General features: G+C 45.4%; 1 protein-coding gene across 1 annotated transcript in view; it reads right to left on the reverse strand.

The window, feature by feature from the left end:
• Positions 1 to 14480: 14480 nt before the first annotated feature.
• The window catches only part of LOC106738549 (myosin heavy chain, skeletal muscle, adult), a 45682-nt gene continuing 32293 nt past the window's right edge, over positions 14481 to 27869 (reverse strand). The window contains exons 22-39 of the mRNA XM_059732605.1: positions 26971 to 27213; positions 26679 to 26855; positions 26448 to 26593; positions 26268 to 26358; positions 25790 to 26179; positions 21729 to 21855; positions 21356 to 21474; positions 20850 to 21046; positions 20333 to 20516; positions 20081 to 20246; positions 19789 to 19913; positions 18114 to 18422; positions 17810 to 18013; positions 17063 to 17188; positions 16799 to 16969; positions 16608 to 16712; positions 16364 to 16459; positions 14481 to 14766 (exon numbers count right to left, since the gene is read on the reverse strand). Of these exons, the coding sequence (XP_059588588.1) occupies positions 14614 to 14766; positions 16364 to 16459; positions 16608 to 16712; positions 16799 to 16969; positions 17063 to 17188; positions 17810 to 18013; positions 18114 to 18422; positions 19789 to 19913; positions 20081 to 20246; positions 20333 to 20516; positions 20850 to 21046; positions 21356 to 21474; positions 21729 to 21855; positions 25790 to 26179; positions 26268 to 26358; positions 26448 to 26593; positions 26679 to 26855; positions 26971 to 27213 (3129 nt within the window). The 3' untranslated portion in view covers positions 14481 to 14613. The remainder of the gene's footprint in view (positions 14767 to 16363; positions 16460 to 16607; positions 16713 to 16798; positions 16970 to 17062; positions 17189 to 17809; positions 18014 to 18113; positions 18423 to 19788; positions 19914 to 20080; positions 20247 to 20332; positions 20517 to 20849; positions 21047 to 21355; positions 21475 to 21728; positions 21856 to 25789; positions 26180 to 26267; positions 26359 to 26447; positions 26594 to 26678; positions 26856 to 26970; positions 27214 to 27869) is intronic.

Consider the following 27869-nt stretch of genomic DNA (forward strand, 5'->3'; position numbering starts at 1 on the left):
AACCTGCCAAGGAGAATTCCTTGCAGTAAAATATTATTCATATTTACAAATTTGCAATGCTGATATGTGCAGTGGGAATGCACATATTATTGTAATTTTTGGGGTGTTTTTCTTGTATATACATATTAAATGACAAGGATTGTTTACATTTTTACTGTTTTCAGTGGTTTATTGCACCATTTTAGCAATTAAAATTGGAAACTTTACAGTTTTGTTTTGTTTTTTAATGAGATTGTAGGATGCCAATACCCTTGTTACAATTTTAGCCATATAACTTATTTTTAAAATTAGGGGGTTTTTTTTGCTTTACAGGGAGAATTTCAACCTCAGCATTTTTACTTAGAAAGTTTTTTCCATATTCTTATTGCTGGGACATTGTAAAAATCCCACTATTGTTCCCAGGAATGTCTATTTTAAATTATACCAGTGCTTTTGTGCCAAAGAAATAACTAAAATACTACTGTTGCCCTGTGGGGTCAGGCCAACTCTCAGGATCTCAATATTATGCTGTTAGGAGGGTGTGCTGTACAATTGCACATGCACACACTCAAAAATCAAGTAGGTGCATACACACACTCTAGGTGCATGCACCCCCACCAGGTGTGCGCACACACGCTACCAATTCAGGCATATACACATCCAAAATTACCAGCCTAGGCAAATACACAAGGAATTTTGTATTATACCAGCACTAATTCAAGCACCTACACACACTATACAGACCAAAAAAAATTAGACCAGAATCAATTACCAATACCTGTATACCCAATGCACATACACAGATCACTAGTTTGTATATCATGCACACAGTGACATACATGTATATCAGTTCACATACATACCACTTACCTGCACATACACACAGGTGAGTTCCTAACTTGGGTGTTGGGGTGTGTATGTATGTGCTTGGTGTACTTGGGATACCTGGGGGAAGGCTAAGGTAAGAGAGAGAGTGAAAGTCACCAGGACTGGAATTAGAACCGGTAGACTAGAAAGAGAGCTGGGCTGATGAGCAGAGGCTTGGGATTACTTTAGGTTACTGCTGGTGGAGAATGAGATGAAAGTTGCTGGTGCTGGGATTAGAACTGGCAGACTGGATGGAAGTTGGGGTAACTTAAGGTTAATTGAAAGCAGAAAGCCAGCAGAGAGAAGGACCAATGTCAGGGGGAAGCCTGGAGGCTGGAGCCGAAGCAAGGAGGCTACAGGGAAGCCAACAGGTACATGGGGTGAGGAAAACTGGGAGTGGGGCTGTGGGGGGAGGCTGGAGAACACAGAGAGAGGGAGAGAGAGATAGGGATTGGGAAGAGGTGGCAGGAGCAAGGCTGAGAGCCTGAAGAAAGCAACGGGGCTAAGAGCCTGCATAAAAGGGACAGAAAGGAGGCAAAAAGTGGTGGGAACAGGACTAAGAGTCTGCAGAAAGCAACGGGGCTAAGAGCTGAGAGGGAGTGAGACCGGAATTTAAGATAGGGAAGGGATTAGGGCTTAGTAAAACACAACCCAACTCAGGGTTACAAATGATAGTGGTTTTATTAAACAGGGGAGATGGTGACATGATATTTTATTGGTTCCTTCGCACACACACACACAGACACACACAGACAATGGCAGCGAGGATTAAAGAGGCTTGGTGAAGGGACTGATATCCGGGAGGAGAGAGAAAGAGTCCAAATTGGAAGAGGAAATATGCAGGTGATATCTACCTACCCCAGGCTGAAAGTGGGTCCTCGATGGCCAGTTGGGGTCTCCTTCAGCAAAGTGTTGTCCAGAGGGGGTCACCAGCAGGGCCTCTGGGGTGGATAGGAGGTATGACGTGGAGCTGGTCTGGTCCAGATGGAAATGGCATTCCCAAGGAGTCAGTCTTCACTACCCCTTTTTATGGGGTAAACGATCTCTGATCTCCTATGGGGAGGGCCTGTCCAGCCAATGTCAGTCCTGTTCCAGAGGGTTCCAGATATTCATACTGAGCCTGTGCAGCCTTGGCACAGTGGTGGGTTGCCTCATCTTTTGTTTCTTGAATGCTGAGGGTGGTTCCAAGGGCTGGGTCATTGGTCCAGGTATTGGTGTTGATGGTTCAGTCATTCAGAGGAATTTATTTTTAGACCTACTGCCATTGTCTCTCAAGCACCCTCATTCATCCCCATTCATTCAGGAACCAAGTTACATAGGAGGAGTAGGTGTGAGTCATAGGTTACACAATCGGGCATGGGGATAAGATGGAGGATTAACATTACAAGATGGAAACTTGACATGACTTGCATTAACTTACACATATAGGCCTAAAACAGTAATCACACAATATAAAAGCAGTAAAAAAAAAAAAATTAATACAAACATAAAAGCTATCACTTATAAAACAGTGGATATATCTATATCAAAATAGCAGGGCACTTATTTGCAGAGGGGAGAGAAAAATAAAACTTACTACCTAAAATAAAATGTTAAAGCTTATTAGCTTACTTATACTTATCTATAGAGAATAAGAGGGAGAGACAAAGTCAGGAATGTTTGGGGAAGGGGAGGGAATGCATTTCAAAAGAAAAAACTCCCAAAGAACTGGGGGTTTTGCTACACTACATTAGCCAAATTCAGTATTAGAAATCATATTACCCTTCCTGCTATAGCTGCTGGAATTTCAAAGTAGTTTACTATATCAGGAGCTATACCAGTTGTTACTGCATTCAAAGCTCTGAAGTTTATTGTTAGTTTTCCTGGTTTTCTTGTTTGCCCTCAAAAAAGACAAAAGTCGGTCAGTTACACATATTAAACATTTATACTATCGTGTCCTAACTTAACAAACTATCTACTATAAATTATAATTATTTTAACCTGGGCGGTACTCTAAGAGGTAGCCCCTCTTCAATTGAAGGGATCAAAGCAGGTGCACAAGTGCAGTGGGAGGTGTAGGGGCTCTCCTCCCCCTATAGAGCAGAGCTAGACCACCAGTGGGCCTTAACCATATAGCTTTTCATGAGAGAACAGTACTGGGAACATAACAGGCATAACCCAGGGGGTATAGGGGACTCTACGACACCCCAAGAGAGCAGGATTCAACAAAGATTAGACATTTACAATCATTGACAAAAGACAGGGTTAACAAAATATAAAACACAGACAGCAGAACAAACAATACTGGTTGGTGAAATATAAAAAGGCACAAAATACAAAATGTCAAATAACAAGGAATATAGGTCCTAGGTACCGGGGGGCGGGGGCGGGCAGGGGAAGAGGGAAAACATAATGACCCCTTTCTACTGCAACAAGAATTTCTCCCTGTTACTTCACTCATCCCAGTTCACCCCCAGCTGGGACTTCAACTCAGACCTCCCATGTGGTAGACAGGAATTCTACCACACAACCGCTAATGCTGGTGCTGTCCCCACTTGCAAGGAGTCTTGACCTTCCTGGAGCCCCTGCCTCATGTCGAGTTGCCTGGCCTCTGATTGGAGGAGCTGGAAGCAGAGCTGGGAACCTCTCAGATCACTGCTCAGATCCTTGCTGGAGCTGGAGAGCCTCTCCTGCTGGCCACAGCCTCTGGTAGGGGATCCTGGAGCCCAGCGGGGAGCCTCTCCTGCTGTCTGCACACCATGGTGCTGAGGGTCCAACTGCTGCCTGCATCACTGGCCCAGCTCTTGCCAGCTCTTTGAAGCTCCTTCCTTGTGGTCCCTTACTGGTCTCTCTTGAGTCAGCCGTGCTGCCCCTTTTATCCCCCTCCAGGTGACCCAAGGGGCCAATCAGGGGACATGGAGGGTGAGTCTCTGGGGCCTGATTGCTGAGGAAAGAGAATCCCAAGTCCTCCAATCATCTTTTACCCCTTCAAAACCCCTGGGCCAAATCATTACCAGATTGGTGAGGAAAGAGAATCCCACGTCGCCCAATCATCTTTTGCCCTTTCAAAACCCCTGGGCTAAGTCACTGCCAGCTAGCCCATCACATCTTCCCCTGTGAAACCCTTCACCGTCCCCGGTAAAACACAGGCTGAAGCCTGGGGGACTACTGGATCCAAGGGGCAGAGATAGGGACCTCCCCTGGCACCCCCAGGCATTGTAGGTGAAGCAGCAGACTAGCTGAAGCTCCCACCTTGGCTGTGGGGTGCGATTTGGGGCAGGACTCCACGAGGGCCCTGGTGACTTGGGTTTCCTCTCACTTGAGAAGTCTGCCCTACTGGCAGGTAAAGGTATGGGGATGTTTTCTCCTTTGGTCTCGCCAGGTGGGGCCCCACGAGCAGCAGTCCCCATCTCCCCTTCACCCTGAGGAGTGGCAGGTCCTAAGCTCGGGTGAAAGTCAGTAGGGTACTACCAGTCAGAGTTTGAGTCCTCAGGGGGAGCTGCAGGTACAACTGCCGGCTGGGTGGCATGAGGCCTCCTTCTATGGGGAGACCTAGGCCTCTCTTCTCTCGGCTCTATTTTGGGCTGAGGGCCCCCCTTGATGAGGATAAGTCCTCCAATCATCTTTTACCCCTTCAAAACCCCTGGGCCAACTCACCAGATTGGTGAGTAAATGAAATCCCAAATCCTCAAATCATCTTTTACTGCTTTGCTCTCTTAACTTTCCCCATTCACTTGTTAACTCATTCCTCTCCTCTGCTGTTGTCTTTTCTATAAAGCCATCTTCAAAGGTTTAACAGACATCTGACACTGAGGATTTTTCAACTGCTTAACCTGTTCCTCTGTTTCAGCTTTCAGCTCTTCCACAGATTGCTGCAGTGTTACAGCCTGCAGGGGAATGGCAACATTATGCTTAATTCTTACAACTTGCCCAGATCTAATCCAATCAACAATGAGCTCTTTCTGGCACCATAGTACAGATAGCCTAGAGGGAAATCCAGGGCAGGCGGTCGGACTTGATGATCTACTTAGATCCCTTCTGACCCTACATCTATGAATCTATGAAATCAGGGTTTGGGTTGCAATCCTTTGCCTCTTATCCCTAGAAATTACCTTTGCCCATCAGCTGTAGTTCCCAACTTGATATCATCAATCTGTCTCTGGCTCCTGGCTGGCACTTCAGTTGTTGCCCCAGGATTCCTTCTACCAGAGACCCCCAAGGATTCACATGGCACCTCATCCAATTTGGTATCAAGTGAACTTTATTAGTAACCCCTAGGCTTATTACAAGATAATTGTCTTTGCAATATGACCTTGCAAGCCATTTCTTAGATGTTACAGTAGAGACCTTCGGTGGTACCGGCCTCAGATCCTCTACTGGGTATGTGGGATGTTAGTTTCTGGATTCCTTGTGACTCAAAGCAAGAATTCCAAGGTTACTCCTGTCTCCCCTGGGTGGCAACGCAAACACACATTGTCTCTTCGTTTGTCCACTACTTTTGAAACTTTCTCCTCTCAAACTGTCCAAACCTCAAGTTTCTTACCTCATCTTTTTAGATAAGGTACTCCAATCCTATTCCATTTTTTGTCTCCTTTCCTTTTAAGAAAACTACTGTATCTGGTTATCCCACTGTACCAATTACAGCACACATTCTTCCCAGTGCATTATAAGTAGGGATCCAAGTTTCCCATTTCCCACGGAAAACAGAGAAAACCATAGATTTCCCTTTTTTATCAGAGAAAATGTGGGTTTTTCCTTTTAGTAGAGAAACCTAGAGATTCCCCACTTTTGCAAAGAGCTTTGCAGGCTGGTTGAGCTCCAGGCTGCAAGAGCTGTTTGCAAACAGGACAGAAAATCCCCAGCCCTGCCTGGAGGGGGAGGGAAGAGGGGGAAGGGTGGGTCCTGTGACTCTCAGTCAACAAGGCTCAGCTCATCTCAGCCTCACTCTTCACTCCTGGAGCCTGTAAGGTAAGTGGGGCTTATAGGGGTCTGGGGGCACCTCTGGCAGGTCTGGGGGGTTGCAGGTCATGGCTGGAGGCATCAGCAGGGCTGGAGGGGAGCCAGGAGCAAGCCCCATCCCTGCCCAAGCAGGCAGCAGCAGTGGGGAAACCAGTTGCATGCTGCAGCTGCCTGCTGTTGGGGGCAGCAAATTACAGACTTGGGTCCTTGGCCCCATAGCCCTGGCAGCTGGGGGTTCCTTCTGGCTGGGCTGGGGAGCAGAGGCTGAGGGTAGGGGGCAAGAGGCATAATTAGTGGGGGGCTGTTGTGAGGCCAGTGAGGGGCACCAGCAGGGCTAGGGGATGTTGCAGGGGGGGGGTGTTAATTTAGATAATAGATATTGGGGGTTTTATCAGAGAATTTGTGATTTTTTTGTCAGAGAATTTGAAATTTGTTTTTATCAGAGAAAACCAGGATTCCTGCTTATATGGCAATTTAATTGCTTAATTCTGGGAAGGCCTAAAGTTGTGCTAAGAGCTTGATTGTAACTCAGTTTGCCCACTACAATAGAGAACTTAAAGGCATGCCCCAATCCCACTCTCAGCAAGTCCACCATGTTTGTTATAGTGGAGAGCTTTATTGGTTAAAGAGGGTAGGTTTGGGGAAGGGTACAGGATAGAGAAGTATCAAAGAATAACCCAGAGCAAACTGTATCAGTTTAGTAGCTGTTTGATCCACTTCTACATTACAGTAAGCTATATATCTAGATAAGATCCGAGTAGTTTACCCACTTCAGCATCCTGAGGGAGAGAGAAAGAGAGTTGCAGATGTTCCAGTTGCTGTATGTAACCTAACATGGCTGCCACCCCACCTCCTGGGGAATCTTAGCTTGTATACCCCTTTTGACATCACCTCTGAGATCCAGTTATGGCCAGGTGTTGCTTGATGCTGACCAACCAATTTAAAAAGTATCACTGGTCACCTAAGATAGTGACGTAGGCTCAAGCCCCTGACCCCATGCCATGAGGTTACTGCTAACACAATAGAGAGGTGGAGTTTCCACCCTCTTACCTGAAGTGCCTCATGATTGCAGTAACCCGGGGCAATCAAAATGACAGACAGGTGAGAAGACAATGGAAAAGAAAAAACTAATAGAAGAGTCTGTGAAAAATGGGGAGGACATTCTTCCACACTCCCTTCCTCCCCTCCCCTAGCCCCGCTTCCCCTTCAAAAGCCCAGGCACATAGCTTCACAGAGCATTAGGCGCAGGAGTGCTTTATCTGGCCCATTACCTAGAGTCTTTTTGTGAGAGTGCATCTGCTACTATGCTCTGGCTTCTCTTGATGTGTTCGATGGTGAAGTTGAACTCCTGAAGCTGTCAGGCCCATTGTTGAAGTTTAGTGTTGCTGTTCTGCATTGTTTGCAGCCACTGAAGTGGGGCATGGTTGGATAGGACAGTGACTTGCTGTCCCCAGAAATAGGGCCTCAGTTTATTCAGTGCCCAGATGATTGCCAAATACTCCTTCTGAATAGATGACAGATTCCACTCATGAGGAATTAACTTCAGGCTCAAGTAAGTCATGGGGTGTCGTGTTCCTTCGTGCTCTTGCAGGAGTACAGCTCCCAGTCCTGTGTCCAAGGCATCAGACAAAAGGGCTTATCATAGTCCAGGGCCTTCAGAATTGGCTGTTTGATCAGGGCAGCTTTTAATGTCAAATGCCTCTTGACACTCTGGCTTCCAGACTACTGGATCAGGGTTGTCTTTCGTTGTCAGCTTGTGCAGGGGAGCCGCAGTCGCTCCAAAACCATGGGCAACCCTTCTGCAGTACCCAGCCAGACCAAGGAAGGCTCTGACCTGATTCTTAGTTTGGCGGGGCCAGCAGCCTCTAATGGCCTCAATCTTGTCCTACAGGGATGTGTTTATGCCTCCCCCCCATGCAGTGTCCTAAATACACCACTTCCAGCAATTCCAACTGGTACTTCTTTGCTTTCACTGTAAGTCCAGTCTGCTTTTGTTTAACACAGTGGTCAGATGAATCAGGTGTGATTCAAAGTCCTGATTGAAGAAGGCAATGTTGTCGATGTAGGCCACTGCAAACTGCTTACATCCTTGTAGCAGGTTATTAATCAGTCTCTGAAAAGATGCGGGAGAGTTGTACATACCAAAGGGTAAAACAGTAAACTTATACAGTCCCAAGGACAAGGTAAAAGCCCTTGACTTGGCTATGGCATCCGAATCCATTGCCATCTGCCAGAAACCTTTGGACAGATCAAGAGTAGAGATGAACTTGGCTGAGCCCAGAGTATCAAGCAAAGAGTCTATCCTGGTCATGGGGTAAGCATTGGGGGTGGTAATAGTGTTCAACTTCCTGTAATCCACACAGAACCTAATGGTTCCTTCCTGCTTCTGGACAAGTACCACAGGGCTGGCTCAGGGACTTATCGAAGGCTGTATTACCCCCATATCTAGCATATCTGCAAGCTCACACTTTATTTCTTGTGTCACCTTCACATTGACTGCGTAGGATCTGGAATGGATAGGGCAATGGCTGCTCATGTCTATAGTGTGTACCACCAGGTTCATTTTACCTGGTTTGTTTGAGAACACCGTCTCAAAGTCCTTGAGAGCTGTACACAGCTTGTCCTTGTCCAGGGAAGGCAGATGATCTGGCAGGTGGAGCTCCTCTGTTCCTGCCCCTTCTTCCCAATCAACACATGTGACAGGCTCCTCGGGGACCTCAGGTGACTCTTTGGCTGAGGAAAACCAAAATACAACATCACTCTTGCTAAAGTAGGGCTTAAACATATTTACATGTACCACCTTGAGCCTTCTGTCTGACCTGCTCCTGGCTATCATATAAGTCACATCATCCAGCTTGTCCAGGATGATATGGTACTCTTTCCAAGCTGCTTACAGCTTGTCTGTCTTTAGTGGCAGGGAAACCATGCCCTTATCCCCTCATTCAAAGGTATGCAAGCAAGCCCTTTTATCATACCAGACACTCTGCTTTTCCTGGGCCTGGGCCAGGGAGTCTCATGCCACCTTCATCATATCATTTAGCTTCTGGTGGAAGCCTAGGATGTACTCTATCACAGATGTTTTAGTGGAAGAAATTTTCTCTTCCCACTCCTCTCTCACCAGATCAAGAGGACACCTGATTCACCTCCCAAACATCAACTCAAATGGCAAGAACCTGGTGGACTCTTGGGGTACCGCTCAGTAGGCAAAAAGCAAAGGAACTTTCTTATCCCAGCCATTGGGGTTACAGTCCACATAGGCCTTCAGCATACCCTTCAAAGTCCCATTGAACCCCTCTACAACCCCTTCATCTATGGGTGATAGTCTGTGGTCTTGAGGTGTTTAACCCCACAGCACACCCACAGGCACTCCATCACTTCAACTAGGAATTTCCCACCCCTGTCAGTCAGGATTTCAGAGGGGAAACACAGCTGGAAGAAGATCTTAATCAGGACGTCAGCAACTATGGGTGCTTCTGTGGAGGCCAAGGCAACTGCCTCCAGGTACCGTATCACAAAATCCACAAGAGTCAGTGCCCCAGGGGAATAAAAATGGAGACACCAGAACAACCTCCCACGGTGGGACCCAAGGCAGGGGCAACATGCCTGAGGAAAGGGGGAAAGAGCCCTGAAAAGAAGAAATACTTACCTCCCGCAGGGAAGAGCGAGCTGTCCGGAGGAGAAACATCAGCACGGTTTATCAGCCATTTTTATTGCTGGCTGGTGGCGGCACCAGAAGATGACGTCATAAAAAACTGCCGCCCAGTGAATTTAAAAGCTGGTGGTGGGGAAATGGCAGCAGAAGTGGCAGGGATGTTGAAGAGCGAGGGTGCACCCCAGCCAATGTCCCAGGGAGGCTGACAGCCCCAGCAGGGGCAAGATGCAGATCCCTTAAAAGGGGCTTTCCCCACGCTGGTGGGGCCCACCACCTTGATTGGCAGGACAGCCAAGGAAGAGAGGGATGATGTTTGGGGACCAGAGAAGGTCTAAGATGGCAGACCCATGAGTGGGGTGGGCAGAAACCTACACCCAGGTCCTTTCATTACCTTTTTTTTCTTCTTTTTTTGACCTATCCTATCTTGGAGGGTGCACAGAGGGCGACCCAGGAAAGACCCTCTACAGGTCTAGGGCCACGGAGAAAGATTGAGGCCAGATTGGGCAGGAGCCTCAGAGGAGAGGTGAGTGCAAAGGCGGAGATAATAGCATGCCCTGTGGTCATCAGGATTAGGCGAACCGAAGGAGCAGGCCAAAGACCTACCATCCAGTGGCCCAGAAGGTTGGTGCTTGGTTGGGGTGTAGGGGAGGTGGAGCCCAAAGAATGCCTCTGACAGGTGATACCAGGAGTAGCGTGAAACCACAGGAGGGATCCCACTCCAGGAACATAGAAAGTCAAACCATGGCAGATGACTGTCAGGGCTCCCCTCAGGGTGGAGCGTAACCCAACGCATAAGTTCCAGGGACACACCCCTCAGATGGGGTCTGGTGAAGGCTCGAAAGCCACCCATGATAGCCCATATGAAGTCCGACGAGGACGGTCAGGATGTACTTCATCCCTCTATGAGTCTTATGCCTCAGAGGGCCCACAATGTCTATTCCCAGTCTTTGGAAAGCTTGATTGATGATAGGGAGGGACTGTAGAGGAGCTTTTCTCTTGTCCCCACTCTTGCCCATCTGCTTTCATGTCTCATAGGATCTGTAATAATCCATCACTATTTGGGCTAGCCTGGGCCAATAAAAGTTTGCCTGCAGTTGCTGGTGAGTCCAGCCCTTGCCCATGTGACCTGCACAAGGTAAATCATGAGCCATAGAAAGCAATTGCTGCCTGAACTTAAGAGGTACCATGAGCTGGCAGTAGGGCTCCCAGGACTCGGCATGGTTCTTAGGCACCTATAACCGATAGAGAAGTCCCTTATCCCAGATCACCTGTTCCCTCTTATCTGGGGTCAACTCTGTCTCTTGCTCCTGGGTCATCTACCGGAGTTCCTCCAAGCTGGGGTCTACTTGAACCTCCTTCTTGATCTCCTCCTGCCCAGCTAGGCAATCAGCAGGGAAATCCAGGGCTTCAGCAACCAGTACACCTCCCCTTCCCCCCCCCGCCCCCCCGGGATGTCCTCTAACTGCTGCCCAAGAGTCTCAACTTCCTCTGCCACTGACTGGGCTCCTCCGTGGGGCTGTCACTTAACATAACCCCGAGGTCACCAGTTTCTTCAGCAGCTGGCAGATGGTCACAGCCAGGAGGAGTCTCTCCCTTTTCCCCCCTCTGCCTCTGCAGCTAATGGGATTACAGGGCCCTGAGAGGTTTTCCCAACTCCCACCTTCATCTTCCTGCTCTTGTTGGCGAGTCACTACATTAACATAGTAGGGTGCCATGAAATTTCCTCATGCTCCTTTCAGCCACTCAAGCTCCACAATATCCCTCCCCACCAATATGGGGACAGGAGCTTCCTTCAACACTCCTATTTCCATGCACATCCCACAGCCTTTCCACTCGATGGGGAGATGGGCTACCAGTGCTTTGAATGACTTGGGCCCCACCTTTTCTATGGTAAGAGTCCTCCCCTGAACTATATCCAAGGATGAAATAAGGTTGGCATTAATTAATGATACACTGGCCCCTGTGTCCAGTTTCCCGATGAGGGTTCTCCCTCTTACTGTTACCTCAGTCCAGTGGGTGGCTGTCACCTCCACTAGATTTGTAATCCTGTAGCAACAGGTATGCCCCTCAGAGTGGCTCAGGGCTCCCTCCTCCCTGCTTACAGCTGTTGCACAGATGACAGAATTATTGGGGCTGCTTTGCTTTGGGCAGTTGGACTTGAAGTGGCCAGACTCCCAGAAGTTAAAACAATCCTTCTTTTCCAAATTGGGTGGATTACCCAAATTTGGCTTCACCCTGCAGTCTGCCGGGGGAGGCCTACCTTCCCATTTTGGGATTGGCCCTCCCCTCAGTGGAAATCTTTCTGTTCTCTCCCAAATTGGGGAGGCCTTCTGTTCAGCCCTTCTTGATTTAGCAACAGCTTCTAACCTATGTTAGCAGACTCCTTGGTGGTTTTGGGGTCCCTGTCCTTGACTAGATGTTTAATCTCTCTGGGACACCTGTAATAGAATTGATCCAGCACCATGAGTGCATCCACCCCATCTATAGTGTTAACTTTGGCTCCTTTCTTCCATTTCTGATATAAATCCTCCAACTGACCTGCGAACTTGGTTAAGGATTGTCCCAGAAGCAGGGTATTATTACAGAACATTTTCTAGAAATAATATGGCACCAACCTATACTTTTCAAACAGCATCTTTAAAGGCATTATAGTCATTCATTGACTCGGGGGGCAGGCTGTTCAGGATAATGGACATGTTGCCAGTTACCAGCCCAGAAATAAATCTCATGTACTCTCCTTCTTTCAAGTTCCATCGATGTGCTTGGTTTGCAAAAGTACTCAGAAACACTTCTGGATCCTCCCTTTCTTTGTACAGGGTGAAGGCTGGGGTGTTCATTCTGGGGGGTGTGCAGCTGGCACCTGCAGAGTTGGATCAATCAGGACCCCAGTGTTTTGCAGCCTCTGGAATAGTTCAAACTCACACTCATGCTTGAGCTGTGCCTCTCTAGCCTTGTGCTCGTTTTGGAACTGTTTGGTTTCAATCTTGAGCTGGTATAACTTGAGCTCAAACCTGAGCTTCCAGCTCCAGCTTGTATTTCTGGAGTTCTAGCTCAATGGGTGGAGAGGAGGGTCATTCCTGGAGGTCCCCAGCTGTCACTGGGCTGAGGTGCAGAGGGGATTCCTGGGCCTGATCATTGTCCCAAAGGATTTTAATCAGGTCTTATTTCTTTTGCCCCTTTCTTGCCCTTTGTTCCTTCATCAGCTTTTTCACTGACTGATTGGACTAATTGTCCATCATCCTAGCTAGCTACTCTATCCAGCCGACCCATTGCCAAATTAAGGATTTGTTTGCTCAAGGGTTTTCAGTGACTCTACTTCCTTTCCCCAAATTATGCCTTCTAGACCACAGGCTGTGGGATCCCACCACTACCACCATGTGTGGCAGACCAGTGGGGTGTGCTCCTGTGCTGAGCCACCCACGTCACTGTGCCCATCCACCTACCAAGCTCCGAGTGCCTCCCCTGGGGCACCTCACATCTGACCAACCCATTCTTGGAGCACACCCACAAGCCTGGGGTAACTGCTGCCACCACCCAGGGGTCTGGTCTGTATTTGGGCCCTGTGCCAACTGGGGTACACAGACCTTGTAGATCTTGAGGGTACTTGACCCACTGCGATAACTTGGGGTGCTTTCTTTAGCCTGAAGCACAAAGAGTAGCCTCCCTTAGTCAGCGGATCATAGGGATCTTAAAGGCATGCCCCAATCCCTCTCCCAGCAAGTCCACCACACTTGTTATGGTGGAGAGCTTTATTGGTTAAAGAGGGTAGGTTTGGGGAAGGGTAGAGGATAGAGAAGTATCAAAGAATAACCCAGAGCAAACTGTATCAGTTTAGTAGCTGTTTGATCCACTTCTACATTACAGTAAGCTATATATCTAGATAATGTCCAAGTAGTTTACTCACTTCAGCATCCAGAGAGAGAGAGAGAGAGAGAGAGAGAGAGAGAGAGTTGCAGATGTTCCAGCTGTTGTATGTAACTTAACATAGCTGCTGCCCCACCTCCTGGGGATTCCTAGCTTAAAAAACACTTTTGATATCACCTTTGAGATCCAGTTATGGCCAGGTGTTGTTTGATGCTGACCAACCAATTTAAAAAGCATCACTGGTCACCTAAGATAGTGACATGGGCTCAAGCCCCTGACCCCATGCTATGAGGTCACTGCTAACACAATAGAGAGGTGGAGGTTCCACCCTCTTACCTGAAGTGCCTCACATCCATAGTAATCTGGGGCAATCAAAATGACAGACAGGTGAGAAGACAATGGCAAAGAAAAACCTAATAGAAGAGTCTGGGAAGAAAGTGGGAGGGCATTCTTCCACACTGTGTATAACACAACATATATTTTTCCCCAGATAAAAATAAACTAGAAGCTGTACTGATATGCTAGAGGCCTAGGGCTAAATTATGCAGTATAATATCAAAGCAAAAACAAATAGAACTTTATTGGAATGTGCATTTATTTGCTACATCATACACTACGTATTAAAAATTAATTACTGCCACTGGATACATGTTGGGGATGTGATGAATTGCAGGCAATTCTTGGTCACATGTTTTGATCATGTCTTATCATTTCTTTTTAGAAAGAAATTATAATTAGAATTAACACTGCTAAAACCTTAGCAAATATGTGTGCTCTTGGATATATACCTAAGGAATTCAAAGGGAATCCTTCCCAGAATGCACGCTTAGATCAGACAAAATAATATTACTGCATTGGAAACATAGGACATTTCTAAAGGTTGAAGTCTGGTATGAGGAGATGGTGCAGCTGTGAATCTATGGAGGCAGTCATGCTTAGTAGGTTCAACGAAAAATTTGGTGCAATTTGGAAAGAGTTCTTAAAATAATGTGGCAGCTAAAATTATTTGTCCTTGCACACTTTTCTTTTATTCTTCTATCCTCCCTCTTCCCTCATCCATTCTTTTTTCTTTTTTCCTTTTATAATGTATCACTTGTGACAGAAATGTACATAGTAGTACTTCAAGTAATGCCCAAGCTTTAATATGAACCCAGGGTTACTCAGAAAATGCCACTACTCATTACTTGTATGCAAAGGTCTACAATCTTTATTTTCAAGACACATGACAAACAATAATTACGAGCAAAGTAACAAAGAGTTTCACATCCTGAGTATTTCTTCTGATACTTTGCCACTTCATTATAGCCTCATTCTCACTCTTCCTCTTCAACCTTCCTATAAACTTCCCGGCTCTTCACCCGGAGCTTCTGGACCTGGGACTCCGCAATGTCAGCCCGCTCATCGGCCTCTTCCAGCTCATGCTGGATCTTACGGAACTTGGAGAGGTTGACATTGGATAGCTCCTCCTGTGGATGGACAGAGAGATTTGTGAAAATCAAAGTTGTAGCAGGTCAAACTAGGACTTGAAGGGCTGTGACTGCTGAGGAGAAAGGAAAGGTCCTGAATCTCTAACACACATTTATCATTCCTTATATGAAAACTAAGCATAGACCTTCGTGTCTCACCAGGTGTTAATGTAGAATAAGAATTAAAACCAGCTGAACTAGTTTTTCAATGCAGAACAACATTGAATCTGTAACTGACATTAAAATTCTATACTATGATGGACAAAGGAGTAAAAATCTAGACTAAAATGCCACAACACCCTAGCTTATGGGTCTTTCAAGGTAATTTTCCTTTTTATGTTTTTAGTCCAGGATTGTACAATGTATCATTAATTCCATAGATTGTAAGGCTGGAAGGAACCTTGGAAGATCCTTGGGTCCAGCCCCCTGCACCAGGCAAGAAAGACAACTGGGGTCATCAGGTGACCCCAGCAAGGTGACCACCCAGTCTCCTCTTGAAAATTTATAGGGGTAAGAGATTGCAGCACTTCTGGAGAGAGCTTATTCCACAGTCTGGGCACCCTAATTATGAAGAAATTTTTCCTAATGTTGAGACTGAAATGGTCTTCCAGGAGTTTGTGGCCATTACTCCTGGTTTTTCCCCAGGGGTGCCCTGGTGAACAGTTGTTCACCAAGCCCTTGATGTTCTCCCAAATGTAGAGGTAAGCTACTATCAAGTCCCCTCTTAGCCTTCTCTTTTTTAGGCTGAAGAGTCCCAGGTCCCTCAGCCTATCCTTGTATGGCTTGCCATGCATGCCTCTGATCATACAGGTGGCCTTTCTCTGGACTCCCTCAAACTTTACCACATCCTTGTTAAAGTGTGGAGCCCAGAACTGGACGCAGTACCCCATCTGTGGTCTCAGCAATACCGAGTAGAGCAGAAGAATCACTTCCTTGGTTTTGCTAGAGCTGCATCGATTGATGCATGCCAGGGTATTATTTGCCCTGTGGCTACAGCATCACACTGCTGGCCCAGATTCATACTGTGCTCAGTTATTACCCCCAGGTCCCTTTCATTTGTGGTGCTGGTCAGTTTGGTGACGCCAAGCCTGTAGGTGTGCAGGGGGGTTGTTCATCCCCAGATGGAGCACTTTACATTTCTCGATGTTGAACTTCATCTGGTTCCAATCCGCCCAACTTGCTAGCCTGTCTAGGTCTGCCTGTATCCGTAGCCTATCTTCAATTGTGACCACGCTTCCCCATAGCTTGGTGTCATCTGCGAACTTGGCCAGTGAGCTCTTCACCCCCACATCCAAGTCATTGATAAAGATTTTGAAAAGCACTGAACCAAGCACCGACCCCTGAGGGACACCAGTGGCCACTTCCTGCCAGGATGACACATACTGTAATTTTCCTAAAGTTTAAAAGCTTTAAAGAGACAGAGAGGATCAAACAATAATATACATATATATAAATGAAATAATGAAAAAAGAATAAGAAAAAACATTCAAACATTTAGGATGTCAACTGTCAAAATAGTTCATAACATTTTTGTAAAAAGGAAAATACTTGTTTCAAAATATTTATGAAGTTCCTCTTTACTCAGAGTGACACTTACAGCCTCCTCAGCTTGTCTCTTGTAAGACTTCACTTTCATCTGAAGTTTGTCAACTAGATCCTGAAGCCTCAGAACATTCTTCCGATCCTCCTCAGACTAAAAATAGTTAGAAAGCATCAAAGAAAATAAGCGTATTTGCTCATTAGATCAAATTAAAAAAATAAAGTTCCCCTTGCAGGTTCACATGCCAATAATTGGGCCCACTGGGTAATGAGTATGTCAGCCAAGTGACTTCTTGCTTTACCTGGTAGGTCAGTTCCTTTACTCTCCTCTCATATTTACGCACACCCTTAATAGCTTCAGTACTCCGTTTCTGTTCATTCTCAACCTCTCCTTCCAACTCACGCACCTGAAGTGAGAAATGCATTTTTAGAGCTTCACCCCTGACTGAACAATGGAAACACTTATATATACACAAATATTGGGAGTACACACTCTGGCCTCCAGTTTCTGGATTTGCTTCTTGCCACCCTTCAGAGCCAGCTGCTCAGCCTCATCCAGACGGAGCTGCAGGTCCTTCACTGTCTGCTCGAGGTTCTTCTTCATCCTCTCTAGGTGGGCACTTGTGTCCTGCTCCTTCTTCAGCTCTTCAGCCATCATGGCTGCCTAATGAGCAAGGATAGAAAATCAATCCAGAGAACTATGCGTTGCAGGTAGAAACACAGCCATGATTTCCAAGGACAGATGTCTCCAACTCACATCAGTTATTGCTTTCTTGGCTTTTTCTTCTGCGTTGCGTGCTTCCTGAATCGTCTCTTCCATTTCACTCTGAATTTGTGAAATATCTGTTTCCAGCTTCTTTTTGGTGTTTATCAAGCTGGTGTTCTGTTTGACAACAATCAAAATGGTGATATGTACTGTTAGACTGAAAATATCAGATACTGAGGATTAAATGAACACGAGTCTTTAATTCAGAGTTTTCCATTAATATTGTATAAATCAAAATTCTCTTCTAAATGAATTATCATTATGGGACATAGACAGCTAGCTAGTGATGGGCTGAAAAGTGGCTCTCTCAAACCTTGTGGAACATTATATGTAACCTGCTGCATTGCAAAAGGAAAATATACATTGTTGAAAATATCTAAGTGCCCAAAAAAGAGACCATGTTTGCCAGGAATAATTTAACAATATCCAGTGATGGCAAATATCAGAAACAGAAAAATCACCCTGTGCCATCCATGGTACTTTCTAAAACCCATCACACCACTGCAATAATCATGTTGATCCTCTCCATATGTCTTTCAACACAGAATCATGAAAACACAAAGTAGCACTGTCTTTTTAGGCTTTCTTTTTAACAATGTTCCTCCTAAGTGATCAGTAATACGATGAACATTTCAGGGGGGAAAAAAAAACATTCTAACTGCTCCCCTCTTTGTTCTTTGGAAATAGAAATTCCCTTCTGAGGTGTGCAGCTAAATTCTTTTCATACTAGAGCCTGACCTGGGTGTGTAGGAGCTGCACACGTTCACTCGCATCCAAAAGCTCTTGTTCAGCAACTTTCCTGGACCTCTCTGTCTGTTCCAGAGCTGCTCGTAGTTCCTCAATTTCAGCCTGCATTAGGTTAGCTCTACGCTCAACCATTGCCACCTGCTCTTTCAGGTCTTCTTGGCTTCTAAGAGCATCATCCAAGTGTATCTGAGTATCCTGTAAACAAACATAAAAAATTACTGGAAGGCACAGAGCTCTTGGTGCACAAAAAATATGAGCAGAGCCATATGAAAGTGATACATTTGTATTATTGTACCTTGAGTACTGCCTGGGTATTTCTCAGATTCTTTTGTGCCTCTGCAGCCTGGCGATTGGCATGACTCAGCTGGATCTCCATTTCATTCAGATCTCCCTCCATCTTTTTCTTTAGCCTTAGAGCTTCATTTCTGCTCCGGATCTCAGCATCCAGGGTGCTCTGCATGGACTCCACAATTCTCAGATGGTTTCTCTTGAGCTGATCAATTTCCTCATCCTTTTCTGCAATCCTTCTGTCAATTTCAGACTTCACCTGGTTCAGCTCAAGTTGAATACGGAGGATTTTCCCCTCTTCATGTTCCAGTGAAGCCTTAGAAGGGCAAAGAGTTTATAAACGAAAAAAATGTATTTTTCTTCCAAATCTGTTTACTAAATCAGAAAAACTTTACTCAATGTGCACAGAAACCACAGACACAGAGACAAAACTAGAAAGTTTTGTGCCCTGGGTTTTGGCGGTGATTGGGACTGCTGCAGCAGGCAGGCTAACAGAGATATTGGCATGGCATTGCCTAGGTCATCAGTGGCAGTGTTTGCCATTCTTGAACTCCTAAGCTGGAACCTGGGTCTGTTGCTCTGCTTGCCCAACCCTTAGTTATGCTAATGCATGGGCAGAATCCAATTTCATTTAAAAAACTTAAATGGCAGGTACCCAGCCATATGAATGCCTTTTTTGGTGCTTACATACACATTTAAAATCTATTTCACTCTCTGGAGAAATATAAATGCACTGCATGCCTACTTGCCAGAAACAAAGTGGAGGAGAACCACCCTCAGGCACTCACCCAGGAAGTGGCAGCTTAAGACTCTCAGTCCAACTTAACCAGAGCTGTATTTGAAATTCCATCTCCTGCTTCCCAGTATGGTGCTCTAAACAACAAGCCTCTAGTAAGGCATTATACCTTCCTCTAAAGGCCGCTACTTGAAATTGAACCCCTGGACAGCCAAGAGAGGGAGATAAGTGGGGCTACAAAGAAAAAGAAAGCCAGAAGTTTGGCAATTTTTGAAGATGATGGGATGGGGGAGAGTCCTGGATTGTAGCTTAGGTCCCTGTACCCCAAGAGGCATAAATTTCTCAGTTACAAGGGTTGGTTTTGAATAATTCTGAACATACAGTCTGGTGGATAGAGCACCATGCTGAGAAACAGAGGATGCTAGTCCAAACCCCCTTGTGGAAACCCAGGTCTAGAACATGGGTTTCCTTCTTCCCTGGTTAGTGCCCTAACTGTTAGGCTTTTGAGCTAAGACACGAGAGGGTCCTCCTGCTAATCATACAGTATGGAACAGCTACAATTTTGGGATGCATCCAAAATTACACACACTCCTGACCAAAATTATTGTGCTACTTACAAGGCAGTCCATAGTACAATTCAAATTAACATGATCAGTATGCATATGGATGCTGGCATGTCCAAGAATTAAACTGCAAACTGCATTAATGTCAAAAAAAGGAATTACATGTTTATGTTAGTGCCATCTGGAACATAAAAATGCAATAGGGTCTAGTGACAAGATTATAGCCTCCAGCACACCAAAGACAGAGGAATGCCACATCACAGAGTTCCTCATTCACAGAATTGTTTTTATTCTGTTCTATTGAAAAGGTCCCCAATCTTGGTAAGAAGACATATCTTCGAGCCATCTGGATGCTTTGTAAGGCAATGAAACATGGTGCATACCTCTGCTTCCTCCAGAGCAGCCTGGATTTCAGATTTCTCTTGCTCAATCTGCTTCTTCACTTTCTCCAGCTCATGGATGGCCTTCCCTCCCTCTGCAATTTGCTCCGTCAAGTCAGAAATCTCCTCTGTTGGGTTATAGACAAAGCACTCAGTCAGACAAAGGGCAAGTGGAAGAAGGCACTTTCCAAGGGAATTGGCGGTTAGCAGTATTACAGACACAGATAGACTGGACCTAGTGGGTACATGAGCTTCCCATAAGGCCCTTGTTAAATGAAGAGATGAGAGGACTTACGTTGCAAGTTCTTGTTCTCACGCTTCAGGGTTTCAAGATGGTCCAAAGACTCCTCATAAGCATTCTTCATCTTAAAAAGCTCGGTGCTGAGAGAGCGAGACTCCTTCAGAGAGGCTTCCAGTTCAGCCTGAGTTTCCTCATATTTCTGCTTCCATTCTGCCAGAATCTGAGAACAAGAAGACCCTGTTCAGTAAAAGTGGAGCTGTCTAGAGGATGTGACATTCATCACCCAGAGACTGGAGCCTGAAGTACCTTATCAAAATTCTTTTGTTTCTTATCTAGTGCTGCACAGGCAGCATTTGATCTTTCCACATCAATCATGAGGTCCTCCACTTCATTCTGGAGCCTCTGCTTTGTCTTTTCAAGGGAAGCACATTTGGAGTTCACAGCTTCTACATGCTCCTCAGCATCCTGCAGACGCTGAGCAAGCTTCTTCCTGGAAGACAGTAAACACAGATGTGTTAGGGAACCCACATGGGAAGTGAATTGTGTGAAGCTGCTCTGGGATTCACCAGAGCAAACTCCAGAGACTTGGGGTTTGAGACCCTAGTACAAATACACCACGGGGCCTCCCCAATCATTCTGTTCCCAAATCATATACAATCCATGGACTCTAGGAATCCATTTGCCCTCAGTGTGTCTGCAGGACATGACCTGCTCAGCTTTTTGAACCTTAAGGTACATGTTTGCCATTTTCTAACCATGTCACCAAAAGGATAGCCTTTGTCCATTTCAGGGCCCCTCCCAAAATGCATCCTGAACCCCGTACTTGGCATCTTCCAGCTCCTCTGTCCGCTGAATAGCATCGGTTTCATATTTGGTTCTCCACTGGGCGACTTCACTGTTGGCTTTGGACAAGGAACGTTGCAATTCACCCTTGGCTTCCTGCTCCTCTTCATATTGTTCCCGCAGCAAGTCACAGTCATGGCGAGCAGACTGCAAGCCATGTGCCAGCGCATTCTTGGCCTGGAGAAATGACATAGTCCTAAATATCATGGGGAACAGCCTCAAAGGGAGATCTGCCAGGCTGTGGAATGCTACCCCAGAAGAAGGAGCATCAAACTCACTGGATGACAGATTTAACGCTGCAAGTAAGTAAAGCGTTCACCATTATACTGCAGAGAGGGATCCTCCCTTGGCAGGTCCGAGCAGGTTACCAGACAGGTTTTTTCCCTCTCCAGTCAATATGGTGTCATGATTTTATAGGAGATTAACTGTTCTTCCATACTGCCAGAGACTGGCACCAAAGCCAAGGGCTGTCAGGAAAGTCCTCACCTTTATCTCTTCTTCTAGTTGCCTCTTTAACTCCTCAATCTGTTGGGTAAATGCTTGCTTGCCCCTTGACAGCTGTGAAATCAAAGCATCTTTTTCCTCCACCTGGCGAGAAAATTCACCTGGGAACATTTGCAGATAGAATAAACTTACTAGAAATTAACTGAACATGGCAGAACTATGTATTACTTTCAAGCAAAGTTATTCAGACACCTCTTCTAGAGGATGGTGCGCTGACTGCATCCAAGTGCTTATCTCAGGTACCAGCAGCCACGTGAATCAGCCATTTTTCAAAGAATGGGATTGCCCTGGCTGGTGGAACCGACATCTCTTGCATGTATTTACATCTCTCATTGAAAACTTATACATGTCTTACCTGACTCTGTCTGTAAACGAGCTCTTTGAGCATTGAGGTCATTGATTGTTCTCTGGTGCTCCTCCTCTTTTGTCTTAATCTCACTAAGCTGGTCCTCCAGAGTGCGGCACATTTTCTCAAGATTTGCCTATATGTAAAATGGACAAAAAGGAAAGTAAGCTCTAGAGCTTGTTGAGACTAGAGAAAGTTCTGTCATGCCGATGTTGTTAAGTGAAGACACACATCTTGACACAAATCTGAATAGTGTGCAAAATGTGAAAAGATCATTTACAGTACTTCTGGGACATTTTTCTGGTAATGACGTCTGTAGTTAAAGTAACTCAACACTTCCTTTATGACACCTCTAAAATCAACTGAATTGACCTTTGCCAATCTTTAACAGTTTTCCATACATGTTATCTATCTTTTGGAAATATTTTTAATGGGTTATATTAAGTTTCAGCAAAAATGCCTCTGCTAATTTATATGAAGAGGCCGGAGGGGGATATAGTTTGTTTTATTAAACGTAGAGATGATTCTTACCACCACCTTATGGAAGAGCTCTAATACTTCCACGTATGAGAGCAGGGACTTAGAAATGGGAATGCGATAGCCATTATGTAAAAGGCATGTGCTGTGTCCCTTTGAAGACCTAGCTAATTTGATCCCATTATATTATTTAAGAATCACCTTAGTGGAGCCTTTTAGGGGGCTTACTGGTAAAAGTTCTGAATTCTATCAGATTTAAAAATGCTGAAGCACCTGATAGCACAGTGGCTATTCTCCATACCACAGAGCTCACTATATTCATGGGCCAGAAGCATGCCTCTTTTTACCAACTGTTGCACAGTGGCTAGGTGCACTCATACATTTGCCCCTGCTATTATGCAGGACTACACAATAGGCCTGAGCAAAGCGGCTAGTATTCGTTTTGGATTCAGCTGATTCAGGGACAGTAAGTCGATTCGGTGATTTGAATCACTGTCCTGATTTGATTCGTCTGAATCAGCCAGGCCAGGCCCATCCCCTGCCCCTCTCCCAGCCTGGCAATGGCTGCCCCACCTGCCCCAGCTCCTGGATCTTGTTAAAAAAAAGTCCTGACTCAGTGGGTGCTGCCGGGTGATTCCTGCTGCCTCCCACTGCCCCCCACTGCATGGGGGCTCTGCACAAGCCCCCCGACTCCCCCCAGCCCCACCACAGGTGCCCCACCCAGGCCAGTTCTGGCCTTTTAAGAAAAAAACCCCAACCCCCCCCCAACTCACCGCTTCTGCTAGTGGGGGCGTGATCCCTGCTGCCTTCACTGCCCCGTGCCACATGGGGGACTCTGCACAAGCCCCTGAAGCCCCAAGGCCACTGCAGTGGTGAGTCCTGGGGATTTTCTTTTTTTTTTTCTTAAAGGGCTGAAGCTGGCCCAGGCGGGGCACCCATGGGGGGGCTGGGGGAGCAGAGGGGGTTTGGGGGCTCGTGGCAGAGGTCCCCATGCAGTGTGGGGCTGTGGGGGGCAGCAGGGATTGCCCCCCCCCCCCCCCGCCTGGCAGCACCTGGTGAGCACCAGGGCTTTTTTTTAAAGTACCAAGCTGGGGCAGGTGGGGGCAGGTGGGGGGGGGGTGAGTGGGCAGGGGGCAGTGGAGAGCTGGGGGAGCAGGGGGGGGGAAGGGGGCTGTCAGGGTTCCCCCCCCCCCCCCAGGCGCCCCTCCTCCACCCTTAGTACTTACCAGCTCAGAGTCAGCTGCAGCTCCCTGCTGCTGCCACTGCAGACTGCCTGAATCATCAAAGCTTTTCAGAATATTTGGAGAGCTCTGAATCAATTCAGACCTTTAAACTGGCCCCCTGATTTGATTCAGATATGGAGATTCAGCCACCAAATTGGGCTGAATCTCCTCTGAATCAAATCACCACCCAAAGCTTCACACAGCCCAGCTGCACAAGAGAACTTCATGTGCAGCTAAAATATAACTCATCTTTCTACAATAGTACACCCAAGTTCTGGTTGCACAAATACACCTCCTTGCAGATAAAGCATGACAAACCTGTAAAGTCAGATATGTTGCTAACAATCTCTTGTATGCATTCCCACTCAAGACCAGAAATGAAACCCAAAGCTCTTTATACCATGAGTTCTTAGTTACCTAGCAAAGTGTCTTAATCAGCTAAATGCATTGTGTCCCCCCCTAAAGTCTGGACTACTGCTACTACTTCCAGCTACTCATGTAGTTCAAAATATAAAATCATAGGAACTTATGACTGGAAGGCACCTCATGCAATCATCCAGTCCAGCCCCATGCACAAGGTAGGACCATCCCTGTCAAAAACCATTCCAGCCAAGTGTTTGTCTAAGCTCGTCTTAAAAATTCCCAGGGAAGGTGAACCCAGAGTTTTCCAAGGTAATATATTCTACTGCTTGACTACCCTTATAGTCAAAAAGTTCTTCCTAATCTCCAATTTAAAATGTAACTCTGCTGTTGTTTGAGACCATTACTCCTAGTTCTGTCGCCTATGGTCACAGAAAGTAGTCTCTTTCCCTCTTCTTTATAATTTTTCAGGGATTTGAGATTTATCTAATCCCATTTCAATCTTTTTTCCAGACTAAATAAATCTAGTTCTTTCAGACTTTCCTTGTCATGTTTCCCAGGTTTCTAATCCATTCTTTCACTTGCCATAGATTGCTTTCCAATCTCTTCTCATCACTCTTGAAGTGTGGGGCCCAAAATTAGACACAAAACTCCAAATGAGGCCTTATAAGTACTTAACAGAGTAGAAAGATCACTTCCCTTGATTTGCAAGTAACACTTCTGTTAATACAACCTAGTATACTGTTGACTTTAATTTATTTATTTATAGTTTTTTGCAGCAAGAGCACACTGTTGGCTCATATTTAGCTTATGTGCCACTGTACCCCCAGGTCCTTATATACAGTACTGTGGCCTAGCTATGCATTTATATTTACTGTGTATATTTGTTGTCCAGAGAGGGGAAGCTGTATGATTCCACAAAACAAGTGACTGAAAGGGGGTTATTGAGACAAGTTCCTTGCATTCACATTCACCCAAAGAATCCCCTGAACTGCCACTTCAGTCCCACACATCACATACAATTAGATCATGGGGTGCATCACCATATTTAACACAGTAGATATTTTTCTCCTAAGCATTGTGCAGCATGAAGCGACAGCCAATAGGGTGCTCCAAGTCCTGAAAGTGGTAAAATGTCTGAGGCTGATGCCAGTACAGCAATGCACACAAAGTTGGTTTGAAACTTGAAGTGGAAGAGGAATCAAAGTGAGGAGGGAAGGCAGTGGGACAACTGTACCACCATACTGCCATTTGCTACACTGCTGGGAAGACTAAGGCACTACCAAGTTCCTTTCAACTGCAATGACAGGGAAGGAGTTGTTCAGAAGATCCTTGGAAAAGGACCAGCCCAGACTACAGAAGAAGGAAAAAACCTTTTATACCAATCAGAAAAAGGGTAAAAAAGCCTTGCTTACCTGAAATGTGGTAATTAGTACGATGCTACATACTAAGACTCACTTTAAAAGATCATTCACTTGCAAAAGAAGGCACTCAAATTAGACAGGACAAAATCAAGGTTGTGGGTACACAGGTCATTGTAATTCTGGAATAGCTGGTGGTTTTGTGTGCTTATGCTTAAATTTGAGGCCTTAATTCTTTTGGAATATATTTCTTGAAGATGTAGGTAGAGATATGTAGAATTACATATTTCAATATATTATTATAAAGTAATCTCTTTCATATAAAGGCTAATATTTCAATAACACACCAATTTGATAAATTATCATAACCTTTGAAGAGTGCTGACTGTAAAATTTAGTAACAAGCTTATTCAAAACCATAAGCTTATTGATCATGTGTCTTCAGGGTTTAGATATCAATACAGGTCATTACATTTTCAATGGGTTTTCAGATTAAACTAAATCAGTCTAATAAAAATATTTAATACTTTCAACCAGCATATATCCTGCTTTGTATAATTAAACATGATTGAATGTTAATCAAAATAATTTTTTGCAGGTGAAACGGCATTTAAGTTCAAGCCAATGTTATCAAAAGATGATCCCATACCTTGGCTTTGGAAACAGTCTCCATGTTGCTAGCCAGGTCATCAATCTCCATCTTCAGCTCACTCTTCTCCTTCTCCAGCTTCTGCTTGACCCGTTGCAGGTTGTCAATTTGCTCCCCGAGCTCGGCTGTGCTGTCAGCATGCTTCTTCCGGAGGGCGGAGGCTGTCGCTTCATGCTGCAGAGTAGCCTCTTCAAGGTCTCGGCGCATCTTCTGGAATTCTGCCTCGCGCTTCTTGTTCATCTCAATCTGAGCTGCTGTTGCCCCACCAGCTTCTTCCAGGCGCTCGCTGATCTCCTCAAGTTCCCTGGACAGATCAGCCCGCTGCTTCTCTGCTTTTGCCCGAGAGGCTCGTTCTGATTCTATTTCCTCCTCCAGCTCCTCTATACGGGCCTGGAGAGCAATAGGACACACTGAAACCAATGCCTCCTCTTACCTGAACTCCTCCTCACAGCCAGAAGCAAGGCAAATTATGACTTGCCTGGAGCTCCTTGATCTTCTTCTGCAGCTGGATGCCCAGGGCTTGCTCATCCTCAATTTTGCTTTGGAGCTGACTGATTTCAAAGTCTTTCCTTTTCACAAAGCAGAACGTGTTAGGGCCCAAACAAACTGCATGCGTCCCTGCCCAAACAGAAGGATGCTCCCCAGAAACCAGACTTACTTTTTCAGCTTTTCATCCAGCTGCTGCTTATCATTTTCTAAATCCATTGTGGATTCCTGGGCCAGCTTCAAGTCTCCTTCAAGTTTCCTCTTTGCTCTTTCCAGGTCCATGCGAAGTTTCTTCTCCTGCTCCAGGGACCCTTCAAGCTAAAGAGAAAAAGGCTGTCAGAGCCCTGGCACTCGGCACCCAACTTCTTGCCTGTTTCCTTGCCCCATATTTTGCTGTGCTTACGTCATCCACTTGCTGCTCCAGTTTTGTTTTAGCTTTGGTCAGTGTGTTCACTTTGTCCTCTTCTGCCTGCAGGTCATCCAGAGTCTGCTGATGGGCCTCTTGGAGGGCTTTCTTTTCTTTTGTCAGCTTGGCAATGCCCTCATCCAGGACTGCCATCTCCTCGGTGAGGTTTTTCACCTTTCAGAAGGCAACACATGTTGTTATAAGAGGCCAAAGCAACAACAAAACACACATCTGGGTGTGCAAAAGGGCAGCCATGAGTGGAATGTTGGTTACAGATTCTGGCTTATACCTTGTTTTCTGTGGCATGTTTTTCCTTTTCCACCTTGGCCAAGGTTAACTCAAGGTCATCAATGTCTTTCTTCAGCTCTGAACATTCATCCTCCAGTTTCCTCTTCTTGGCTGTCAGCTCAGCATTAATTTCTTCTTCGTCCTCTGCTCTTTCAGTCACCTCTTTAATTTTAGCTTCAAGCTGGATTTTGGTTTTGATCAGCTGGTCACATCTCTCCTCAGCATCAGCCAGGCCATCGGCTTCCTGTTGGAGGAATATTGATTTGATTTTTGTTAGCACTTTCATGATTTTCAGCTTTATCTTTTTCAGTACCCAATACTTATATTGTAATTAGAGGCAGTTCTTTAAATAATTCAAATTGAATTTAAATTTCATGTAAATAATGTTACCTATATTTATGTTTATCAAACAAATATAAAAGCATTTTGGCTTTGAATGATTCCAGTTCATGTTGACATAAAATAGGACTCAATTTTAATTACATGTTGTTTTATTTTGTTATTTATCTGATTTTGAGAAATACAGCTATTTCAATTCATTTTAAGTGATACATACATAAAAAAATAAAAATACATAAATGGAGATAATCTGATACCAATAATTATGGCTCAGATCTTGCAAACAATTCTATGCATTCTCAGATTTAACTATATGAGTTTTCCTAATGCCTCTGTATTATTTTCGTGGTAGTTAATGATCAGCATGAGGGTAGCATCAGAACCAAAGTGATGCACATCCTAAATAATTGCATAAGCTAATAATTTATTTTTACCCTCTTTTCCTTATCATATGATTTGTTAATGGCACCAGCTGTATATGCATATGACTAGAATGTAATGTCCTGATTTTCTGATAGGTTGAGCATTCAGCAGTCTTAACAGATCTCAACCGGAAAGTTT

The sequence above is a fragment of the Alligator mississippiensis genome, chromosome 8, assembly GCF_030867095.1.
Source record: "Alligator mississippiensis isolate rAllMis1 chromosome 8, rAllMis1, whole genome shotgun sequence".
Lineage (NCBI taxonomy): Eukaryota > Metazoa > Chordata > Crocodylia > Alligatoridae > Alligator > Alligator mississippiensis.